The 24212-nt window shown below is 59.3% G+C and overlaps 1 protein-coding gene across 2 annotated transcripts in view; it reads right to left on the bottom strand.

The window, feature by feature from the left end:
* INPP5A (inositol polyphosphate-5-phosphatase A) overlaps window positions 1-6498 on the bottom strand; it is a 180996-nt gene extending 174498 nt beyond the window's left edge. The window contains exon 1 of one of the 2 annotated variants that reach the window (XM_020280789.2): window positions 6281-6498. In XM_020280789.2, the coding sequence (XP_020136378.2) occupies window positions 6281-6355 (75 nt within the window). In that variant the 5' untranslated portion in view covers window positions 6356-6498. The remainder of the gene's footprint in view (window positions 1-6280) is intronic. The other variant, XM_020280788.2, reaches the window with a different exon arrangement.
* Between the last annotated feature and the right edge of the window lie 17714 nt (window positions 6499-24212).

Consider the following 24212-nt stretch of genomic DNA (forward strand, 5'->3'; position numbering starts at 1 on the left):
GGGAGGCGCACGCGTGGGCCCTGCCCTCCACGCGGAAGGGCACTTCATGGCGACACCGGCCAGAGGCGACTCTCAGAGCAGTCTGGACTGAGAGGTGGTGGACACAAACCCTAAGTGTGAATATTCTCACGGGGCTGTCCAACAGATCAAAACAGAAGAAACATTTAACGTTTCATCAAAGAAGCCCCACTACAGCCCCCAGAAATCTAAACTCTCTCCCCAACACCTCTAGAGGTGACGAAAACAGAAACACACGGAGGACGGGAGCTTGTGAGCAGAGAACAGAGGCCGAGTCCACAACCACCCCAGCAGCCCAGCCGGGGAAACAGGTGATTGCCGGGCTCACATCAGCATGCCCAACACCACCAAGGGCAGACCTGAAGTGCTGTCTGCGAGGGGGAGGAGGCGTTCAGGCCGTGACCTGTAATCAGCTGGAACCTCCACTCAGTTAATCTCACCACCCTGGGGGACGAGAGGACCCCTACCTTATTAACACAAACTCGGGCAAACACAAACTCGGGCAAATCTCACAATTCTCAGGGAGAAAGTGCACTGAGATCGCAAGTCAGAAGGGGTAATGGCAAAAAAATAAAGAAAATGCTGAGGCGCGTCCGGCCTCGGGCCATCGCAGGGGGACCAGGGGCCTGAGAGGGCCCCTGCTGGGCCTCAGGGAGCCTGCCCCGCGCCCAGGACCAGAAGAGAGGCCACTTATGAAGTGAGGAAGCCTCCACCCTCCTGCGCAGAGCGAGGCTCCACACTGGCTTCCCTGGCGGCCCCTGCGCGCTGCGTCCCGGCCGAGCTCTTCTCCCCAACAGCGGCACTGTGCAGAGAGGCACTTAGAGCCACCTGGGTGACGTCCCAGGAAGTGAGTGTGGCCAGAGGCGGGTGGCCCAGGGTGCCCTGACACGGAGAGGAATGGCGAGGAGAACCAAAGACAGAGCATCCGGGAAGCTAAGGAAAACGTCTTTGAAAAAAAGACAAATAACAACAAGTGCTGGGGTAGACGATGCTGGTGGGAGGTCATGGTCGGGTCCTCGTGGGGTTAAACATGGGGTTACCACAGCTGGCCACGCCAGGATCGGGCACAGCCAACAGAACTGAAAACGTGTCACCGCAGCACATTGTTCACAATAATCGGAAAGTGGGAACAGCCAAAACCCATCACCGGGGGGATGAAAAGCAAAACGGGTCACATTACAACTCGAGTGTCCCTCGGCCGTAAAGAGGGAGGAGGCGGGCGCAGGCTGCGCTGTGGATGCACCTGGCAAACGCTGTGCCTGCTGGAAGACGCCAGATGCAAAGGGCTCTCACGATGCCCCTCCGTGTCACACTCAGGCAGGCAAATCCACAGGGCGGGGTGTAGACTGGCGGCTGTCAGGCTAGGGTGTCGGCGGGGGGTTATGCGTACAGGGTCTCCTCCGAGGTGATAAAGACGTTCTAAATTGATTGTGCTGACAGTTGCCCACCCTGTGCCTACACCATAAACCGACGAGCTGCACCCTTCAAGTGGGAGAGTGCCGCGTGTGGAGAGTACCGCGTGTGGAGAGTTCTGTGTGTGGACTCTGCCTCCGCAGAGCCATTGCCAGACAGAGTCCTGGAACAGGAGTCCACGGAGCCAGACAGAGGACGCCGCTGGGCGCTGCCCGCACGGGGCCCCTGTAACGGGCTGAGGCCGGGGGACTGCTGGGAGCAGGGCTAGGACACGCAGTAGGGCTGGAGGGGATGGGGCTTCAGCGTTTTCAAAGTGGAAGAAACTGTAGGACCCTGGACGGTGACAGAACCATCTAGAAACGAGGGCAACACTGAAGTCCCAGGAGAGGGGGACACCCACCCCGAGGTCGCCGCTGTACGCTCCCGGGGCTCAGGAGCACCTGCGGGTGGGAAGGCCCTCAGTCCCTGCTGACGGCCCCTTACCAAGCCCCTTGCCGCTCCACGGGTGTGCAGCAGGCAGAGGGCAGGGCTGCGCAGGAGCTGACCGAGCAGGCACCCCGGAGCCAGCTGTTCCCTCGGGACCCTACCGCTGGCCTAAGTCTCCTCCCAGAGAAACTGTCTATGTGGGGGTGGGACCAAGCTCTGAAACCACAGCCGGCAAGAGTTCACTTCTTGGTTCACCCCTAATATAAACGTAAGGCAGCAAAGGCCAGAGAACTCGCTTGTCCAACCGGCCACAGCAAGCGAAAGAGGTAGGTGTGGGACCCCCCCCCACCACCAGCCCTTGGCCGGCTAGTGGGCAGTGACAGCAGGAACCTGATTTGGGAACTAAAGAGCAGCCACAGGACTCACTGAGGGCAGCCCCCCAGGCACTGCGACAAACCTGGGAGGGGGACGGGCACCCCCAGCCACTTCTAGGCCCGGGGAGATGTGCAGGAAGACGTGGGAGGGTCACCAGTCCAGACAGAGGTCCCAGCGTGTGGGCCGAGGAGACCTTTTCACAGGGTGACCTGAGTCAAACTATTTTCACAGTACTACGAAGTGATTCCCTCCCATTCTCCTTCTCTCCCCAGTGGGGGGGGGGGGCTTCGCAGAGGGCACGTGGCGTGTGGAGGCGTCACCCCTGCCGTGTGCACAATGTGTTCCTGTCCTCCAACAGTTCAGCTTCAACCTCCACACGGGAAACGCTGGAGTTAAGGCCTACGTGAACAAGGACGCTCTGGGCCCTCCGTAAGTCTCAGAACGTGAGGGAGAGAAGCCTGAAGACCCATGTGTTGTGAGGCATTTACCGCAACGCCGTCTCTGCATCAAAGCATTAGAAGGAACTGGGACAATCCTCAGAGGGACAGCTCAGCAGACTGCAGCATGGTGTCCTGGGGACAAAACGAGGCCAGCAGCGGTGACGAACAAAACATCGTGTTGATCCCAGGATGCCCAGGACAAACGATTCGGGTGCACGCTGGCGGCAAGCCAGAGGCTGACCTCCAGGTGGGGAGGACGAGGGGGCTTGTGAGGGGAGACGTTCAAAACTGCACAAAAGCGAACCACCTGTCCCTTGTGCACAAAAGGAAAACGGTGTTCACCACGGCCAGCACATCTGTCTCAGGTTCAGACACCTTCCTCCTGGGAACAGCGACCCCCCGAGGAAGCAGCTGGTGCACTGGCCACTGTCGGAGCTGGGAGTTAGTTGGTTTCTGAGACGACGGAAGCAAAGGAGAGAGAATTCCTTCACGGGCCTCAGCCCTCTGCAGAGCATGTTCAGCAACAGGGGCACGTGTCTCGCAAAGGCAAACAGAGTCACGAAGCAGAGCTTCTGAAATCTACCATTAATACAAACCAAGGAACTAAAAAGCACTTCACCCAAGAACTCGCTTTCACAGGCCAAGCATCTATCCCACAAGCACCATATCCCAAACCCGAACCCAGGAAGGAGGCCCCGACCGGAAATGACTGACTGTTTCCACCTGGTGCCCCAGCTTCACGCAGGCCACCAGAGGGGGCAGCTCCTGCCCCTGGGAGCTGCGCCCCACACAGTAATAAACCTGACAGGTGCTTCTCTACTTACCCCTCACTCAGGACACATCTTGCAGGATTAACCTGCTTACTGTTTTCTAAAACATGTGTTCTTCTAGGTGTAAACGTAATGCAGAATTCCACACAGCCTTAGAAAGAGTGACAATGCAGGAAAACATGCTGCTCAACACACGTGAATTAAGTTACCATTTTAATATCAACAGACAGAAATACATGTATACAGCTGAAACCCAGCAAAAATGCTAGAACTCAGAATTAAAGATTACTGGAAAGAATGTTTGCACAGCAAAATTTTTTTCCCTTTGAGACTAAAATGCCCCACCAGGCTTCATTTTCCTGACATTTCTGAGGCTTTGAAGCCACAGCCAGTGGGTCTGAATCATCTGAACCAACCATGCTATAGCGACATGTTACTGGAGAGCCTAGAATAGAATGCTAAACACACAGGCACACACCCATGCAGGCACTTCTGCAGAAAATTACCAAACACGAAACTAGATAAAGTTGCCGTAACAAAGTCCGTGGGAAAAGAGCTCATCTCCAGGTGAGTATGATACACGGTGCTCACAAGTCAAAGAAAAGAGAACACAAAATAGCGCCTACTTTTATTAACAAAAACCAAACCCAGCCTGTGCCTGAACTTAGCTTAATGACACACTGCGCCCATGCCTGCCGCCGGCAAAGACCCAGATCCTTCTCTGAAATCTAGAGTGTGCTTGTATCAGCGGCACACATCCATCACAACACTGGCACTGCACCAAGCCGTCCACCTCGGGAGGGAGGGAGGGAGGTACGTGGCTCCGCAGCTCCATCTGTGCCACTTGGAGCCGCATTCTGCTTTATTTGGGTTGGCAGTGTAAGCACCAACAGCGGGGTGGCACCGTGGCTGAGACGCTGAACTAGGGCAGCCTCGGCCTGCCTCTGGGAGCTCCCAGTGCCCTGGGCCTGGGCTCCCTGTCTCCCCAGAGACACCACCTCGCTTCAGGTGGGACTGCGATTGGGTAGGGGCAGCCCTAGAAGGCGGAGGCCTCAGGCAGTTAGCATCCCTTTTTTGGTCTTGAAGAGCTTTTCTGCATCTTTTTCTTTAATATATAAGAAATGCAAAGTTCTCTGGGCTTTCAACAGACTCCCCGATTTAAGAAAAAGAGGTACTAAGTTACAGGGTAAGACGAGGGTACCCTACACGATGAGCCCTGCTCAGTCGGCCGGCCACAAATAAGAGAGGCAAGCACCCAGGCATATGGGGCCAAGGTCCGGGGCCCAGAGTCGGGGGCCCAGGATCAGAAGTCAGAAGCTGTATCTGGGATGTGGGGACCAGCGTTCAGGGCCCAGGACTCAAGGCCCAGGTTTAGGGGCTAAGGTTCAGAATTTAGGGGTAGGAGTTTGGGAGGGGGACAGTGGGGGAGTCTGGGGTAGGGTCCAGGTTCAGGGGCCCAGGACAGGGGTTCTGGGCTAGGAGTTTGGGTTTGAGTTGAGATTCAGGGTTTAGGGTTGGGCTAGATTGGGTTTGGGAGGCAAGAGACCAAGTTTGAAGGCTGAGGTTCTGGAATTAGAATTCAGAGTTAAGGGACCAGGGACAGGGTTCAGAATCAGTTCTGGGGTTAGGATCTGTGGTTATGTCCCAGGGTTCAGGGACTCAAGACAGAGGTTTGAGGCCAAGGTTCTGGGCCAGGGTTGAAGACAGGGCCAGCGCCAGGGGTCTGGGGATGAGGGTTCAGGAATCAGAGGTGGGGCTGGGTTTGGGATCTGATGCCACAGACTGGGTTTCTGGGGTCTGGGTTCCAGGCACCATGAACAGGGGTCAGCACTGGGAGGATTCAAGGACTGGAGTTTTCCTGTCGGGATTTGAAGACAGGGTTCAGAGGCAAGGTTTCGGCATTAGGGTTCAGCAGCCAGAGTTTGGAGGCTGGGATTCAGGGATCCAGGGACCCAGTCTTCAGGTTCCAGGCTTGAGATCAGGGCAGGGGACTGAGGTCTGGAGCTTGAGAGGCAGAGGTCTGGGGTTCTAGGCTCAAGGGTCAGGGCCCTGGGATTTAGGGTCTCGGAGTTGACAGTCCAGGATCCAGGGCTCAGAGTTTGAGGTTTCAGGCTCAGGGTTAAGGATCAGGGTCTGGGGGCCCAGGGCCTGGGCTCAGCAGGGTTCAGGACCTGGGTCCACAGGTTGGGGATCCCTCTGGGGACCTGAGGCCCAGGGGTCCAGGGCCTGGGCTCAAGCAGGGTTCAGGACCCTCGTCCACAGGTTGGGGATCCCTCTGGGGTCCTGAGGCCCAAGGGTCCAGGGCCTGGGCTCAAGCAGGGTTCAGGACCCGGGTCCACAGGTTGGGGATCTCTCTGGGGGCCTGGGGCCCAGGGGTCCAGGGCCAGAGCTCAAGCAGGGTTCAGGACCCGGGTCCACAGGTTAGGGATCCCTCTGGGGTCCTGAGGCCCAAGGGTCCAGGGCCTGGGCTCAAGCAGGGTTCAGGACCCGGGTCCACAGGTTGGGGATCTCTCTGGGGGCCTGGGGCCCAGGGGTCCAGGGCCAGAGCTCAAGCAGGGTTCAGGACCCGAGTCCACAGGTTAGGGATCCCTCTGGGGTCCTGAGGCCCAAGGGTCCAGGGCCTGGGCTCAAGCAGGGTTCAGGACCCGGGTCCACAGGTTGGGGATCCCTCTGGGGGCCTGGGGCCCAGGGGTCCAGGGCCCGCGCTCAAGCAGGGTCAGGGCCGGGTCAGCGGGTTGGGGTGTGAGGTCTGTGGAGCCGGGGCCGGGTGAGGGCCGGGGCCGGGGCTGGGGCCGGGACCGGGACCGGGTGAGGCCGGCCTGTGGCGGCCGCACTTACGTCGTCGAAGAGCGAGCCCACGTTGGCCGTGACCAGCAGGACCGCGGTGCCCGGGGCGGCCGCCTTCCCCGCCATCGTGCCGGGCGGCGCGGGCGCTGGGCAGGCGGCGCGGCGCTTCCTCCGGGGCCGGCGGGGTCTCGCGGGGCCGCGGCGTCAGCTGCGCCGGGGGGCGGCCCCGGGGCGCATCGCGGGCCGGCGGGTCGGGCCGGGCCTGGCCGGGGCTCCGGCCTCGCGCTCGCTCGCTCACGGCTCCGCGGCCCCGCGCTCGCTCGCCGCCGCCGCCGCGCCTCACAGCGGCCCGCGCGCAGCCATTAGCCCCGCCGGGAAAGTTCCCGCAGCCGCCGCCGACTCGGGCTGAGGGCGAGTCCCGCCCCGCGGAGCCGGGCCAGGCGGGGCCTGCGCCAGGGGCGGGGCCTGCGGGGGCGGGGCGGGGCCTGCGCGGAGCCCGGGCCGGGGCGAGGCCGGAGCGCGGGGCGGGGCCTGCGCGGGGAAGCAGGGAGCCTGAGCGGAGGGCGGTGTCTGAGGACGGGCGGGGCCTGCGTGGAGCTGGGACAGGGCGGGGTTTGGGCGGGGTGGGGAAGGGCGGAGCCTAAGAGGGGCGGGGTGTGCTCAGGGGCGGAGCGCAGGCCTGCGCGGGATGCCGCCTGAACGGAAGGATTCCTGGCAGGGGGTGGAGCGTGGGCCTGCGAGGGGCAGGGCTTAGCGGAAGGGCGTGGCTTCTGCGGGCCGGGTCTGAGCGGGGGCGGGGCCTGAACTGTAGCGAGACCAGACTGGGGGCGGAGCGGGGCCTGCGCGAAGCCCGCGGCCTGGGCGGGGTCTGCTCGGAGGAGAGGCTCTCTAGGAGGCGTGGCCTCGGGCATGGGCAGGGCCTGCGGACGGGGCGGGCCTGCGGGGGCGGCCTGATCCGGGCGGCTCCTGGGCTGCGCTCCTGTCAGTCAGGCAGCGGGCCGCCCCGCCCCCGCGCCGCTGCTGCGCACAGACTCCGCCCCCCGCAGTCCTATGACGTCACGGCCCGCGCTGTCGGCGCCTCTTAAAGGGTCCGTGTCCTCCTTTGCGCCGGGGTTCCGAAGGGATCCGGGCTCTGCGGCGGCCAGGCCCGGCTCCCTGCGGACAGCCGCGGGGCTCTGCAGCTCCGGACGTGCGCTCTCGCTCGCTCGCTCGCAGGCAGGCCCCTGCGACGCCCCGCGCTGACGGGTCGCGTCAGTGTCTAGGGCTGCGCTGTGGACAGTGGCTGGAACCGGGTTGATTCAGTGACGAGCGCTCAACCCGCAGGTGCAGGTGTCACGCACGCGCGCTCACCCGAGCCGTGCGCGCCGCGCTCGCGCCCCAGTGCTGGTTCGGTTCTGCCGGGACGGACTCGCCGGCCCGCTCCCAGCCGCGCTCAGCCGGGCTCCCCGAAACCGGTTCCCTCGGGGCCCGCGTCTGCGCGGCCGCGGGGCCTGCGGGAGGGCATCGGGCTGCGCCGCGCCGTGGGTCCCGACCCGCCAGGACGCGCGTCCTCGGCGGCAGAGCCCGGGGAGCTGGAGCACCCCCCGCCCGGTCACGTGCGCACGAGAAAGGGCCCGGAGCCCTCGCCAGAGACGACCTGGCGGCTGCTCACGCCAGGCTGGGGTTTGTGGGGGTGGCCCACGCCGGCCACACAGCGTCGTCTTCATGCCATGGATGCCCTTGCTGGAAACCAAGGGCAGGGCCTGGCCCGGGCATCTCCCCTCACACCCTGGCGAAGCGGGCGGGCAGCATCCCCGCCTCCCTGTCCTTCCCCAGCGCCTGTCCTCCTCCTCGCTTCACCTGCGATTCCCCGCCCCTGGACACTGCCCTTCTCGGAGGCAGCCACCTCCTCTTTCCCAGACACCCCTCACAGGCCTGTCCCCCGAGTCCTGTGCCCAGCCTGAAGCCTCCAGCACCCACGTGCGTGGCCCCGGCCATAGCAGCGACCACACCTTCCCACCACTTCCTCTCCTTCCATTTCACTTCTGCAGGACAATGCCCTACCACTCCCTTCCTTCATCAGCCTTCACCTGCACACGCATGCACACGCACAGGCATGTATGCACACGCCTCTGCTTCTCCCCAAAGGTAGAATCACTCTGTGCACCCTCTCCCCCATCTCTCCCCGGCCCCTGCACCCACCAGCTGGCCCCGGGGCTGAGCCCTTCACATCCTCTGAGCTGCTTCTAAATTAGAAAAAACCAGGAAACTAGAAAACACCCCATTCCTGCACCCCTAGCATCTCTCAGATCTCAGGGGCACCCACGCTGAGCACCCGGCCCCTGGCTTCTTGCACAATTGCCCTCGTCACCCAAAGATGTCATTTCACCCCTTCTACCTCCCTGTGAACCACCAACCACCCACCCTGGAGGACAGTAACATCCTGAGGAAGGATGTGCAGGCTGGGAGCTTCCCCCTGTCGACCTAAATAACAGAGAAGCTCAGAAATAGGCGTCTCAGTGGGAACTCGCGTGCTGGAGCAAATTTCGTGCACATCAAGGGAGACAAAGGAAGACAAAGGTTTTCTAAGGGAAAACGAAGAGGGTTACATAACTGCTTTGAATCAATTCTCCTTGGCTACAAGGATCAGTAACAAGGGTGGCGGCGGTCTGAGGCTGGACAAGGCAGTCGCTCGGCAGATGTTCTCACTGAAGCACTTTTTTGTACAAGGTTTTGGTGGCCTTTGTGTAAGGTCAAAGAGTTTGCAGAGTCTTTGTGATAATGTTGTTATCAGGCATTCCTGCCTGAGCATCCCCCCCTCGGCCCTCCCTGGCCGCATGTGTCCCTGTTTTTAACACAAGTGACTGCGTCGGACTCCGACAGCCTTCACCACACCGAATGGCAGGCTCAGCAGCACCTGTACCTCCTCTGCCCTGCTATGCGGAATGAGGTGCCCGTCCCCGCCTTCGGCCATGCCCTTGGGGCTATGCCACCAGCACGCCTGCTGCCTCCGGTCTTAGGAAGCCCCCTTCACCCTGCTCCCTTCGCTGCAAGCTTCTCCTGAAAGTTGCTCAGAGCCTGTGCCCGGCAAGCCAGGGGCGCAGCACGCTCCTCCAGACACTAGCATCATGCTTCTCGTGCCCACGCCCTCTGGGCCATCCTCCCAGGGCTCTCACTGGCTCCTAGTACTGGCCTCACCTGGCCTTCCAGTGTGGTTGAGGCTGCCCTGCCCCCACCCCTCCTGGAGGCCTGTGCTGGCTCTTCGCCACTCTCCGCCAGAGGCTCTGGCATCCTGGGACTCAGTCCTGGGGCTATCCCTCCTCTGTCCACTTTCTCCTGCCACACTCCATGGGCCCACACCTTACGTCCTGTGAACACACCAACCGCCGCACCCAGAAGGGCCAACTCAAACCCAGCGTGGAGACAAATTCCCAGCAGCCCCCTCTCTCCCATGGTGTGAACTCATGGAACACCTGCTTAATGACACGCCAGGTGTGGTCAGCTCGGGCCTGGGCAGCTGTGCTCCCCGCTGGCTTGCTGGGTGTCCCCGTCGCGCACTGTGGGCTGTCTCCCCTCCCTTCTCTCTTGGGAACATGTCCCCTCTGTCCCCACCTCTCCTGGCCCTCCACACAGGCAGCGGTCTGAGAGCATGACTCTTCAGCTTCATGCAGGCGGCCAAGCAAAAATGCTCGACAAAGCGAATCTATGACACCTGCAGCCGTCACAGCCCCAGAGCCAGGGCTGCCGGGTTCCCGGAGAGACATGGACCATTCACAAGATCCAGGGTGGCATTGGGGGGAGCCATTTTTTCCTTGTGCCTTTTTTCCCTTTTGAATGTTGCCCCCATATCTTTGTGTTGCCTTTGCCGAAACCACAGTAAGTTTCGTGAAGCGCTGCCTCCCCAGTTCGGGGGGGGGGGGCAGGCCCTCCCTGTCTGCAGGGGCAGGAGGAGAAGGGAGGCAGCTGGGCCTCGTCCTCAGCAGAAACCAACCCTCCTCAGCCCAGTGCTCTTGGGTTCCCAGGAGGGAAATTCGGCCCAACTCTTTTGTTAACAATATGATGTAAGCTTTGTGAAGAGCACAGCACATTAGTCACTAAATATCACATCAGTGGTTTAAGACAGCAACCACTTTACTTATGAATCGAGAGTTCTCAGATGGTCCAGGGGTTCACACCCTTCAAAAGTCCTTGAAAGGGAGAAGGTGCAGGTCCTGGAGGGCTGCAGGCGACAGCGGGGGTCCCCTTCTGCTCCCCCAGCCACGTGGACAGGGCCAGCGTCTGGTTCATTTCTCATCGGCCCCATAGGCCCGTGGTGCCCAGGGCTGTTTGCGGCAGGTTGGAGGCACCTGGTCCAGGCTCCGCCCTGCACCCCGACCTCCTCCACGGCCCACACTCAGAGCCCCGCGTGAGCTTGACATCTTCTATGGCCCCGGGAGGGAGTGGGTTTTGTCATCCCACTTGACTTTGAAGGACATAAATAATGATTTTCGAATCCTCACGGTGAAGCCCCAGGTGAGAGCACAGGAGTCCTGCTCGTTGGTTTGGTGAAGCAGTTAATGCCTCTCCTTTGGCGGAGGCGACTGTTGGCACACACTGAGGGAGACAAGCAGGGACTCGCGGTGTCGACACGGCTCCTTGCAGCAGATCTGCTGGGTAGCGTGACCCCCTGCTAAGGGACACGACCCAAAGGACAAATAGGCCGGGCGCGGTGACTCACGCCTGTCATCCTAGCACTTTGGGAGGCCAAGGCGGGAGGATCACTCAAGGTCAGGAGTTCAAAACCAGCCTGAGCAAGAGCAAGACCCCGTCTCTACTAAAAATAGAAATAAACTAATTGGCCAAATAAAAATATATAGAAAAAATTAGCCGGGCATGGTGGCGCATGCCTGTAGTCCCAGCTACTTGGGAGGCTGAGGCAGAAGGATCGCTTGAGCCCAGGAGTCTGAGGTTGCTGTGAGCTAGGCTGATGCCATGGCACTCTAGCCTGCACAACAGAGTGAGACTCTGTCTAAAAAAAAAAAAAAAATGGACAAATGAACTCCCAAATCACTAAAAGTCCCAAACAATACCTAAAACAAAGACAGGAAAAGCAGGCAAAGAAAACCTGTCTCTGAGCCAGCAATGCTTTCTAAAGTCATCAAAGCATCCAGTATTGTTTCAGTTAATTGTAAGGGTAAAGCACGAAAACTACTGTTTTCTTTTGATGACCAAGTTCTAAAGAGGTGCCTGCTCTTGCCCTGATAGCCAGCGTGGCCAGAGCTGGACTCCACGTTTCAAGGATTCACAACTCTGCCATCATTTCCATTTTGCAACTTTGTAGCTAATAAACCAGCTCTATAAAGATTCGTCTCCTTTGTCTATTGTTGAAATTTTCAGAAGGCTTCAAAACCAGGCTCATGTTATTTAAAAGTAAAAATCCCACAAGCACCTATGCACTCAGCAGCCCTCCCAACTCTGGAGGGTGGATGGTGGCAGTTTCACCTGTCTCGGTGCAGGGAGCACTAAGCATCGCACCTGCCCACGCCCCACTCGGCCATGAATAAAATAGAAATAAACAAGTAAACATGTAAATAAATGATCCCACTAACACAACATGTTCTTATTGTCAGCAGAAAATAACCCAAATTCTATAAAATAATTTTTATTTTTTTTTTAGAAACGGGGGTCTCGCTCTTGCTCAGGCTAGTCTGGAACTCCTGAGCTCAAGCAATCCTCCTGCCTTGGCCTCCCAGAGTCTCCCTGGGATTACAGGCGTGAGCCACTGCACCCGGTCTCTGTAAAATAATTTAAGGAGATTTATTCTGAGCCGAATATGTGGGACCCTGGCCTGGAGAGCCACACCCGAGAATGCTTGAGCAAGTGGTCTCGCTGTTTTTGGGTTAAGGTTTGGTATTATACATTTCAAGGAGGCAAGACTTACACATAAATTGATACATGGAAGGGGTACATTGGTTTTGCCAGAAAAATTGGAACATCTCAAAGTGGGGCTTACAGGTTACAGGTGGGTCTAAAGATTCTTTGATTTGTGATTTGTTAAAGACATGAAGCTTTGTCTAAAGGCTTGGAATGTTTTAAGTCAAGATAAGGACGTCTGCTAATCAGAGATGGGCCATGGGACTCACACCCAGACTCACGTGATGTGTCAAGAGAGCGGATGACCTGCAGGCGTGGTCCAAGTTTTGTCTTGCATAGCCTTTGCCTGGTAATGAGTCTCCAAGAAGGGAGGGGCATGACGAGACGTGTCTGACCTCCATCGTGGGCAGAAGCTCAGGTTTAGGGTCCTGCTGGGGTCCCCTTGGCCAACAGGGGTCCATTCAGTCGAGTGTGGGGCTTAGATTTCATTTTAGTTCCCATCCGGAGAAGATACTGCTGCAGCCTTGCCGGGTTCACGACCCGCTGCTCAAGAGGAAGCCAACACACAGAGACAGCAGGGTCACGGCAGAGAAAGAGTTAATCTCACAGGCTCCATGTGAGGAGAGGAAGTTCTCAAATCCATCTCCCCAAGAATTTGGAAGAAAGAGTTTTTAAAGATAGTCTGGTGTGGCCGGGTGCGTTGGCTCATGCCTGTAATCCCAGCACTCTGGGAGGCCGAGGCGGGCGGATTGCTCGAGGTCAGGAGTTCAAAACCAGCCTGAGCAAGAGCAAGACCCCCGTCTCTACTAAAAATAGAAAGAAATTAGCCAAACAACTAAAATATATATAGACAAAATTAGCCGGGCATGGTGGCGCATGCCTGTAGTCCCAGCTACTCGGGAGGCTGAGGCAGGAGGATCAATTGAGCCCGGGAGTTGGAGGTTGCTGTGAGCTAGGCTGACGCCAAGGCACTCTAGCCTGCACAACAGAGTGAGACTCTGTCTCAAAAAAAAAAAAGATAATATGGTGGACAAAGTGCCGGGCAGTTGGGTCTGCTGATTGGGTTTGAGGAAGAACCAGAGGGGCGTAGAGTCGTCTTCTTTGCCGAGTGGGCTCCTGGGTGGGTCCTGGGTGGGGTCGCGGGACCAGTTGAGTCGGTTCCCCGGTGTGGGCCGCAGGTCTGGGCGGGTCGGCTGTTCCACCGGAAGGGAGGGCCGGGAAGATGTCTCAGAAAGCAGCCTGGGGTTTCACGGGGCGATGTTATCTGTGGAGCAGTGAAGACAGGGAAGAGTCTCCATGACCGCCCGCCCATCCACCCTGGGACTCCCGAGCGGTGAGCAAGTGGGGGAGAGCCAGCCAGGGGACAGGGGCGGGTGTGTGTGCATTTTATGACAAGTGTGCTGCACCTGTGCAGAGTTCAGGCCCTGCCACAGTCCCACCTATGGCCTTGTATCAACCTCACAAAGGGCGGTTCCCGGCGCGGCACGTGTGGGAATTGGGGGACAGCGCCCCCCAGCCTGAATTGCCGTGGGAGAGACAGTCACATGGCAGGGAGACGGCTCTGCTAGTCCAAGTAAAAGAAAACTGGTCTGCGGAACAAACCCAGTAGGTTCTCAGCTTCCAAAATCCAAGCATCCTGGAGTTATATAAGAAGGAGGAATGCTTTCAGCCGCGCTTCTCCTCCTGACCGCGTTTCCCCGCTGTCTTCTGACGGTGCCGAGAGCCAACTGTTTCTAACCGCGGAAGAGGTGAGCCAGAGGCCCCCTCGGAGCTATTTTAAGCACAAGTTATAAAGTAAAAGCAGCTGTAAAATGAAAGTTTTAGGAACATTTCCATTTCCTGGAGCGATGGAACAGAGAGCCCGGCCAGCAGGCCCTGAGCAGCCGGAATCAGCTGCTTGGACGGAGTCGGGGGGCCCAGCCCCCATCAGCCTGACGGGCAAGGGCAAGACCCCTGCCTTCTGCACCAGTCCTGGCTGTGTGAGAGCCGAATTTCAGTAACTCATCAGGGTGGCGGAGGCGGGCTCGTGCAGCGGGCAGTGTGCTCTGGGCCCCACCACGTGTGGGCCCCGCAGGGGGAGGACGGCTTTGAGATGGGCCCTACCCCGCCCTGCCAGAAGCCGGTCCATATCAGGCTGGTGCAGCCCTTCTTCCTGCTTGCCGCCCCCTCACGACCTCTAGCCTCTGCCAGAGTCCTTGTCAGGGCCCCAGGAGACTCGGGTGCCCTTCCAGCCTCCCTGCGCCCCACACTGAGGAGCCTGCCCGGGGGGCCTCCGACCAGATCCAAGGGGCAGACCCTGGGAGATGCCCTGAGGCTGCCCCTCCTCTGCAGGACAGCCAAGCCACCATCCGGCCTTGGGTTTGTGCACGGAGACTGAGTGGGGACCCAAAGGGCTGCCTGAAAAAGACAGAGGTCCGGTGACAATGGAGTGTGCGTCCCCTTTTGTGAACACCAAGCACCGACTGAATGCCAGCCCTGGGTAGAGCGGCTATCCGGGCCCCCTGACCCCAGGGCTCCAGCGGGAGCCCAGGCCGCCACGGCAGAGACTGAAAGTTCTGCAGGAGGAGGCCACGAGGCCCCGCACAGCCGCCTGCTCAGCCCTGCTGTTGCCCCCGCTGGGCCAGCCCCTGAGCCCTCAGCCCACAGGGTGGTCTGGGGGTGGCCTCCCCAACCTCCCCAGTATGGGATGAGGCTGGTGTGGAGTCAGAGTCCCTAGCCTCCTGCTCCTCTGTCTGCCCCACCCCAGTCTGCAGGGTCCCTCCCCTGGGTTGGCAACGTCCAGCCCAACGGGGCTCGGATTGGGAGTCTCTCCCTGAGAGCCCCGTGAGAGCCATGCGCCCGCCACATCACCTGTCCAGAGAGAGGGGGCGGTTCTGAGGTGTCCCCATCTGTGCCACTGCGATTCCACAGGGGAACCCCGTGGGGAGCTTGGTGCTTGGTGGGGGCCTGCCCCAAGCACCTGCTGTGGGTGTCACCTGGGGTCAGGGTCCCTGATGGCTGCCTTCCCTGCCAGCCACACGCTCCAGGTACTGTCTGGCCGCGGCCCGTCTGGGGCCCAACCTGCACTCACTGCCTCTTGCTTCTTGCACTTGAGCCGGCGCTTTGCCGCAGGGACCCCTGCCCCACCTAGAGCGTCCTGGGCCTGGCCATGCAGGGACCTCGCTAGGGTCACTAACTGCCCCAGGAAGATGCAGGGATGGGGGAGCTCAGTGGCCACTGCTCAGTGGCTTTGTGGTTCTGTCACCTTCTCGTCCCTCCCCTGGACCCCTTGGACATTGGGTTTTCAGTGACGTGCCTGCATGGCCAGTGCCAGGCGCTCGTGCAGACCTCTGGCGTCCCCCCTGCAGAGCCGTCCCCGAGGCAGCGAGGCCTCCCCTCAGGGACCGGGCTGACTCCTTAGCAGAAGGTGCCACGGCCGAGTGACGGGTGCACGGCCCCGAGATGCAGGTGCTGATGCCCACGGGGGGGGGGGTGTGCAGACCTCGGTGGCATGGGCAGAGTCCCCCGAGGCCGGCAGGTGGGGCAGACAGGTGTGGACGTGGTTTCTTCTCTTCAAACCTCACAGAGTGGAGGGAGGGCTGGCAGGAGGGCCCGGACGCTCCCCTCCTCACTGCAAGGAGGGCAGGCCCCACCTCGGCCGCTGTGACAGTCGCCGCGTCAGCATCAGGTGGGGGCTCCCGTGCTCTGGGACCACGTGCGGGAGCTCACAGGACACGCTGTCTCACGCCCTCCCCGCCCCCCCAGAGGCTGCAGTCTGGACGTGTTTACCGCTCATCGGTTCTCTGGCCGCCCACCCCCGGGGGATATCCGTGTTAGCATCTGGTAAGTCACAGGGATGGCTGTCGTGCCCGGCTCGGGGACAGGAGGGCGTTGCTGCTTCCCTCGGGGCTTCCTGAGGAAGCCGAGCCCCAAGGCTGGGGGTGGGGGCTGCACACGGGCCGCCTCGAACCTCCCTCTCGCCTTTCCAGAAAGTCCCAGCTCACATCCTCTCTGGACACCTGCGCGTCCCCGCATTCCGCGTGGTCACGTCTTTAACACCAGAGAGGACCCCGCTGTTCCGGGTGCTCCAGAGTCCCGCCCTCGGGGCCCCGAGAGGGCGTCTGGGGACAAGGGACGGAGGCCCCAGGTGGTCTCCGGCCGCCCGGCCTGACCGCTGTCCTGGGGAGCTACCCAGAGGCCCCGACGTGGACCGTGGCTTCTCTGTGGGAGCCTCGCTCCGGACACGCGGGGCAGGGACCACCAGGGCTGTGCTGGACAGTGTGTGACAAAGTGACAACACTGCTGGCGTGCCCTGGGGCCCCTCCCCAGGCCAGGCAGGCGAGACAGAGACTGCTGGGGGCCAGAGGCCGAGTTGGCTGTCAGAGAGGCCAAGGCCACCTCCTCCGTGGGGGGACAGTGCCACGCCCTGAAGGCAGACAGCAGGTGCCAGCCCCGTGGTACCCACCCCCACCACCCAGCACTGCAGGGGGGCCGCCTCCTAGCGTCTGGGGGGTCCCACATAAGAGTCCCTCGTACAGGGCAGGAAGGGGAGACCCCGAGGGGGTTATGGAGGGTGCAGCTGGGGGCTGAGCCGCCGGGTCTGCTTAACCTCTGACCTTCACCAACAAGTCCTCTAAGAGCAAAAACGCAACCTGACACCCACGAAGCCCAGCGGGCTCCAGAGTGTCAGCGCACATGCCCTCTGACCCAAGGCCTTCTTCAGGGGGGCTGTGTAGGAAAGGAGAATCACAACGTGGATACAGACGTGTCATGCTCGGGCGCCTGGCAGCCTGGCAGAGAGCAGACACGTCCACGGACGGTTGTGCCGTGACCGGCAGACGTGGCCGTGGGCCCAGCGAGGTTTGTCCAGACGGAGCCGCACACAGAGGCGGGCGCCGGGGTGGCGACTGCAGAGCGGGTTGACGGAGGCCTCGGGAACTGCTCGGGGAGGGCTGGGGGGTCACGACCCTCTTTTACTGTCACTTTCTTCTATGGTTTGTGTGTTTTGCAAGGAACATGCATCTCTTTCTAACCAGACAAGACAGGAAGCTACTTGGGGATAGACCACCCAGACTGTGCCTCCGTGCTGGGGCCAGGCCCTGCACAGGGTCTCTGCCTCCAGAGGACGCAGGCGCTGGGCTCAGGGGCGCTGACGGGGCTCGGACCGTCTCCTTCCTGGTGACAGGTGCGGTGGGGCGTGGCCCGTGCTGTGCGATCCTCCTGGCCGGCCTGGGGGAGGGCGGGTCCAGCCAGCACACCTCTGGGGTCAGTCCCCTGTCCAAGGGCGCAGGAGTAATTGGCAAGTGGGTGAGGGGTTAGCGGGTGCCGTGGCGGGGGCCCCTGCTTCCCAGGCCGGCTGCCGTCAGTGCAAATGGCGGAGATGGCCCAGGAGCGCCGGCCGGTGGCGATTTTGCCACTGGAGACAGATTCTAGGCTTGTTCGGGGCTGGCTGCACCCTGACATAGCTCACACCTCTTCGGGTGGTTCTCTTCCCAGGTGGCCAAAATGACCACTGGGGACAGGGCGCAGGGCCAGCTTCGTGGGGGTGGCCGGGCACGGAGCCTGGTGCTCACAGGCCCCACGCTTGCTGGAGTTCTTAGTCATTTTAGAGGGGCCACGTGTTCCTTTGGCCCTGGGGCCCCGGGCAATGTGGCAGGCACAGAGTTCTTTCTGACGTCCATGAAGGGACCGGGCAGATGTAGGTGGCTGCCCCGGGGCAGGGAGGGGATGGGACAGCAGGTCCTCCCGGGAACAGCAGCCAGGAACCGGCAGCCCACAGCCCCAGGGCTCTGCGGGAAGTGCAGGAGGAGGGCCCTGGGTGGATGGCAGAGGTCCCTGCAGTGCCCATGGCCGGTCCCCACGGCCTCAACCAAGCCCCTCCTCCCCCCAGCCCAGTAATAGCTCCAGCGCCGGCCCAGCCCACCGGCTATTTTTAGAGCCCCCGGCCCACCCCCGTGTGACTCAGCGGGGCCAGTGCTGGGACAAGAAGCCTCCTTTGCCTGGGCTGCTGCAGGCGGCCGCGGGCGCCAGGCCAGGTCTGGCCACAGAGCTCCAGCAGCCCCTGCCTGGAGCCCTGGGCTTGCGGAGCCTAGGCAGCCCTGGCCTCTCTGCCCCGCCCGCTGTGGCTCCCCCACTGCCCCCCCACCCCACCCCCGCTCCGGGCCGGCTCCTCCTCCAAACGCTAGCATGGAAAATCTGATGTCAGAATTCCAGCCTCCACAAGGAATGTGGCCCGACCTTCACCCCAGGGAGCCGCCTTGCTGAGGCCTGAGGGGGGCTGGCTTCGTCCTCCCCCAGGAGTCCCAGGCACCCTGGGGGCCACCCTTCCAGGCTGCTTGAGGCCACCTGGCCCTCCCCCTTTGCTGGCCCCCTGTGTCTTGCCCTACTACTGAGCCCCCAGAGGTGCCACCTGGCATGTGCCCGGCTGGTCTCATCCCACAGCCCAGTTTGTGGGTGCAACTGGACAGAGGGGGTGTCGCTGGAGGGGTTTCTGGAGCAGGTCGGCTGGTGCCTGGCCAAGGGGAGGGCCCCTGCCCCAGCCACGTGCCTGGCCCATGTGGGCAGTGCACAGGGTCTGAACCTGCCTTCGAGACGGGGCGGGGGATGGCAGGATCAGGACAGAGCTGTGTGCGTGTGTGTGAGCTCACGTGTGTTCTATCTGCACCTGTGTACATGCGCATGTGTGAACACATTATGAGCACATGCCCGCGTGTGCACGTGCACAGGTATTGTACATGCACGTGTTTATGTGTGCACAGCACACGTGTGTGCATTGTGTACACACACCGTGCATGTGTATACACATGTGCATATGTGGGAGCTTCAGTCCCTTGGGAGCAAACTGTTGCGTCTTCAGCATGTTCAGATCAAGCAGCCTACTGAGCAACGAGCCCCCCACGGCCAGGCACCTCCCCGACAGCTGGAGGTTGCACAGGGGCTCCAGCCGGGTGGGAATGACCAAATGACCACGGCTTCCCAGGTGGGGGACGCAGATACTTTGTCACCAGGCCAGCCCCAGGGCCTCTGCCAGAGCCGGGATCCTGTCTCCACAGGGGCAGGGCGCTGGCCTCCCCAGTGTCCAGCAGGCTTCGTGGCAGGGGAGCCAGAGCTGACTGCGCTAACCGAGCTCCGTGCAGTGGACGCCGGCGAGGCCCCTGCTGCCCATGAGCTCCTCCACTTCCACGGCTCCAAGGGCGTTGGGGGCCGTCCCGTCTGCAAACACCAGCAGCAGACGCAGGCAGGGGGCTCAGCCGGCCTCCCCGGCTCCTCTGCCCCTTTCGGCCCCCGCGGCGTCCCGACCGTCCCGGTGCCGTCCCGGTGCCGTTTCAGTGCCGTCTCGGTGCCAGGGGTCTGCGCTGCCGTCTCCTTCCCAGGACGAGGTCGTTGGGGACAGGAGCTCCGCTGGCGTCAGCCCTGGACTCGCAGCGCCGGGAGCTTCCTTGTTTGTTCTCTCCGCTGTAAGCGTTAGGGTACTTTCATATTTAGAGAAGAAAACTGCTCCCTAAATTTGGCTAATAACGGTAAGTTACAGCTTGTTGATCCTACTTTTTTTTGACTCCCAAGTCTGGCTTTAATGAAGCAGAGGAAAATAAAAAGACGCACAAAAGGCCATTTTCTAGAATGAAAGCACTATGCTGGTTTTCATTAACTTCAGAACCACTTGGAAAAAGGTTTCCGTACAAAGTGTCTGGCTGGCGGCCCCGGCACGGACTTCCTCCCTCCACTTCCCGCAGAGCTGGCCTGGGAGACAGGGACACGCACAGACTCCCAGCGCCGTGGGAACCGGCTCTCCCGGTCTCCTGCGGGAGTCCGGCAGGAAGTCCAGCTCGCTGCCAGGCTGGTGGGAACCAGCGGGAAATGTGCCCGGGGCCTCCGCTGTGCCTGGGCCTCCCCACTGGGCCTCCTGTCCAGGAGCCTGGGGGCCTGTGCGTGTCAGAAACCCGTCCGGGCTGCTTTGGAGGCAGCCCTGCTGCTTCCCGACCTGCACCGTGGGCTCCACCCTTCAGAAAGCAGGCGGGAGGGATGGCCGGGGGAGCCTCGTGGAGCCCTGCCAGGGAGCGGCCCCAGGAGCTGCGGCGCGGGGCACCGTGGCTTTCCGAGTCCAGGGGCAGGGACGGAGGCAGCCGGAGGACGGAGCAGCCGTGCTGGACGCGGACCTGGGCTCCACCCAGCTGCCGCCCTGGGAGGGGATAAACCAGCCCCCTGCGGACCCCACACGTGTTGCCCTCGCACACATGCAGCTGTGGTCCTGCACACGCGTGCACACGCCCCCCCCCAAACCCCTCACCCCACCACCCCCACCACGGGGCTCATAAACAGCCCTGCATAAGGGATTGCAGTTTCAACCCTCTGCCGGGGAGAGGAGAGAAGCACATCTCTGGAGACAATCTGCTGAGGACCTGACCTCCCGAGACGAGGAGGAGCTACGACCTCCACGCCCGAGGGGACACCCACCGCCAGGGGCGGGCGGGGGAGGAGAGGACACCCCGCGGGGCGAGAGACGCTGGGCGCCCAACCCCGGAGCCTCAGCTCCTGAAGAATAAAACACCAAAATACGCACAGCAAAGATTCTGGAATATTGAGACAAATGACAGAGCCCATTGGTGTGGGGCAGACAGCTAAAAATGTGAAAATCCCAATAAAAATCATTTCAGAAAGGTATAGATTAACAAAGTGGCCTCAAGAAGCCTGAGAAACGCTGAACGGGCTGACAACGACGGAAGATTTTCGGAAAACGCTACCTGGGACTCACCTCCAGGCGAAGCTTCCCGGGGGAGTCCTTTCGGCGGCCCTGTGCAGGCAGAAGCAGGGCTCCGTGGTGAACCCCAGCTGCTTGGGGCATGCCCTCTCCCTCACCTGTGCACCTTCGGGGTGGTGGCACAGGACGAGGTGTGACAGTCAAGGCTTCCTGTTCTCTGGCCAGAGTGGGCAAGTGATCCCGAGAGAGCCAAGGAAGCATGCGAGGTTTTGCTGGGAATTCTGGGGAAAAAGTGCACATTCTTCCCCTAAATGTATCCCCGAGGGGACATACAGCCTGGAGCTGTTGCAGCCAACTTCTGACAAAGAGGAGAGTGGAGCTGCAACATATATATATATTATTTTATTTTATTTTATTTTATTTTATTTTTTGAGACAGAGTCTCACTCTGTTGCCCTGGGCTAGAGTGCCATGGCATCAGCCTAGCTCACAGCAACCTCAGACTCCTGGGCTCAAGCGATCCTTCTGCCTCAGCCTCCCCAGTAGCTGGGACTACAGGCATGCACCACCATGCCCGGCTAATTTTTTCTATATATTTTTAGTTAGCCAATTAATTTCTTTCTATTTTTTTTTTTAAGTAGAAATGGGGTCTCGCTCTTGTTCAGGCTGGTTTTGAACTCCTGGCCTTGAGTGATCCACCCACCTCGGCCTCCTGAGTGCTAGGATTACAGGCGTGAGCCGCCGCGCCCGGCCTATATGTTAATACACACTTAGAAACCATGTTGGGATGCTTGATCACGCCACACCTGAATCTTACCGCTATGTGAGTGAATAAATAAGTGCCCTGGAAGCTGATCTGTTTGTGTCTCTTCTCTTTTGTAACTGAGAGCCATCCGGGCAGCACCCAAAAGGCTGCAGTCACAGCAGACTTGTCCACTTTCACCACCGACAGCTGATATGGTCCTGAAAATTCCGGCCAGTGCAAAACACATGTAAAAGAAAAAAAGGATAGCCACTGGGGAAGAGGTGGAAAAGTCATCACCACTTGCTGCTGATGTTCTTCCTGAAAACCAAAGGGAATGGGCTGGCTGGACGGCCACTGGAACCAAGAGCGCGGCCGGGCCACCGCCGAGCTGCTATTTTGCGTCCTGAGTGTTTCTGAGACTCTTCTGAGCCGCTGTGTGGATCTGCGTGTGGTATTCCTCTTAGTTATTGCTGAGTGATATCGCATTGTGCGCACTTCCCAGTTTATTCATCTGCTGTTGGGCATTCAAGCTGTCTCCAGGCTGGGGCTCTTGTGAATTTGGCTGCTACAAACGTGCATGTTCAAGTCTCCGTGGACCCGGGCGTCCCCGTGTCCCGGGTAAGGGTCTGAAGGCGGAATTCCCGGACACGTGGCGCATAAGTGCGCTCCACTCTGCAGCTCCGTTGCGTTCCTGTCGCCCCCTCTTTTCCCCGACGACTGAGGAGTCAGCTTCATTGGCTGATTGTGCGCAGCTTCTTTGATAATCTGTCTGTTCGACGTTTTGCCCATTTATAAAACGGATGATTTGCTTTCCTGTTGAGTTGTAACAAACAGTGCTTTGTGTATTTTGGGGAAAGTCCTTTGTCGGTTGTAGGTGCTGCAAATATTTTCTCCCACTCTGGGGTTTGTCTTCTCTTTGATTTAATGGTGTCTTTTGAAGACAAAAAAAAAATAATTTTTATAAAATCCAATTTATCATTTTTTTTTTTTTGCGGTTATTGTCTTTTTCTGTCCTGAGAAACCTTTGCCTCCCTCGGAGACACAATGGCTCTCTCCTGTGTTTCCGTCCGTAAGCTTCACAGAACTGGCCTTCAGGTCAGGTCCACGGCCCGTCCCAGTGCATTTTCCCAGGAGGACGCGATCCGGCGCAGGGTCCGTGCGTGTGAGGGGCGGGCAGCAGCGCCAGCTCCACTTCCTGAAAAGGCTCTTTCCCACTCCCAACTGCCCTCGAGGCTTTGTCAGCATCCATTGACCGCACGTGTGGGTGCGTGTCTGGGCGCTGTTCTGTCCGTGCGTCTGCGTCCACGCGTCCGTTTCCTCCACCTTCCAGAACCGCGACCCGAGAGGGAGACTGAGAACCCGGTGGCGCCAGCCCCGGCACGGTCCTTCTCCTCCAGAACCGTTTGGGCCCCTCTAGGTCCTTTGCCTTTTCGTATACATTTTTACAATTAGCGTTTTTATTTCTAATCTCCCCAAAATGCCGTTGTTATTCTTATGGCGGGATTTTGCTAGACCTAGGGTCCATCTGGGAAGCATTGTCACGTCAGCAATGTTGAGTCTTCACGCCGTGAACATGACCTCTCTCCATCGGTTAGTTCTTTGCTTTCTTTCATTAATGTGTTGTTTTCAGTGTGCGGGGTCTCATGCGTACTTTGTTAGAATTATACGTAAGTATTTTTCAGTGCCATGGTAAACAGTACTTACATTTTTATTTATTTATTTATTTTTCTTCTTTTTTATTTCGGCATATGATGGGGGTACAGATTTTAAGGTTTCAATAAATGCCCTTTCCCCCCTCCCCCCACAAGTCTGAGTTTCCAGCATGACCATCCCCCAGATGGTGCACATCTCACTCATTTTGTATGTATATACCCGCCCCCTCCCCCTCCCCCCTGCCCAATACCCTATTACTTTAGTACCTATGTGTCCACTGCTCAGATAATATCAGTTTGCTGTATTTATTTATTTTGAGACAGAGTCTCACTCTGTTACCTGGGCTAGAGTGCCGTGGCATCAGCCCAGCTCACAGCAATCTCAAACTTCTTGGCTCAAGCCATCCTCCTGCCTCACCCTCCTGAGTAGCTGGGACTACAGGTGTGTGCCACCATGCCCGGCTAATTTTTCTATATATTTTTAGTTGGCCAATTAATTTTCTTTCTATTTTTAGTAGAGACGGGTCTCACTCTTGCTCAGGCTGGTTTCCAACTCCTGACCTTGAGCAATCCTCCCGTCTTGGCCTCCCAAAGTGCTAGGATGACAGGCGTGAGCCACTGTGCCCGGCTGGTACTTAAATTTTAAAAGAAGGTTTCCAGCTGTTCGTTGCTGGTGTATAGAAATACAATCAAATCTTGTCAGTTGGCCTCGTGGCCCGTGGCTTTGTTAAGCTCACTCACTATTTGCAGTAGCATTTTGGTAGATTCCTCGGGATTTTCTACAGATAATGATTTTTCCGGACAATTGTGTCACCTTCAGTAGGGATAGTTTTATTTCTTCCTTTGTGATCTTTATGTCTCACATTTCTTGTTCTCTCCTTGCTGCGCCAGCAAAGACCTCTGCCCGGTGAGGGGCAGGGGTGGGAAGAGCAGCCGTCCCCACTCATCCCAGGCTAGGGGACAGGCGTGGTCTATGCCACGTGAGCTGCCATGTTCTTGTAGGTGCCTTTACCGGGCTCCAGAAGTTTCCTTTGCTCCTACACTGAGGATTTTTTAATCACAAGTGAATGCTGAATTC

The sequence above is a fragment of the Microcebus murinus genome, chromosome 14 (genome assembly GCF_040939455.1).
Source record: "Microcebus murinus isolate Inina chromosome 14, M.murinus_Inina_mat1.0, whole genome shotgun sequence".
Classification (NCBI taxonomy): Eukaryota; Metazoa; Chordata; class Mammalia; order Primates; family Cheirogaleidae; genus Microcebus; species Microcebus murinus.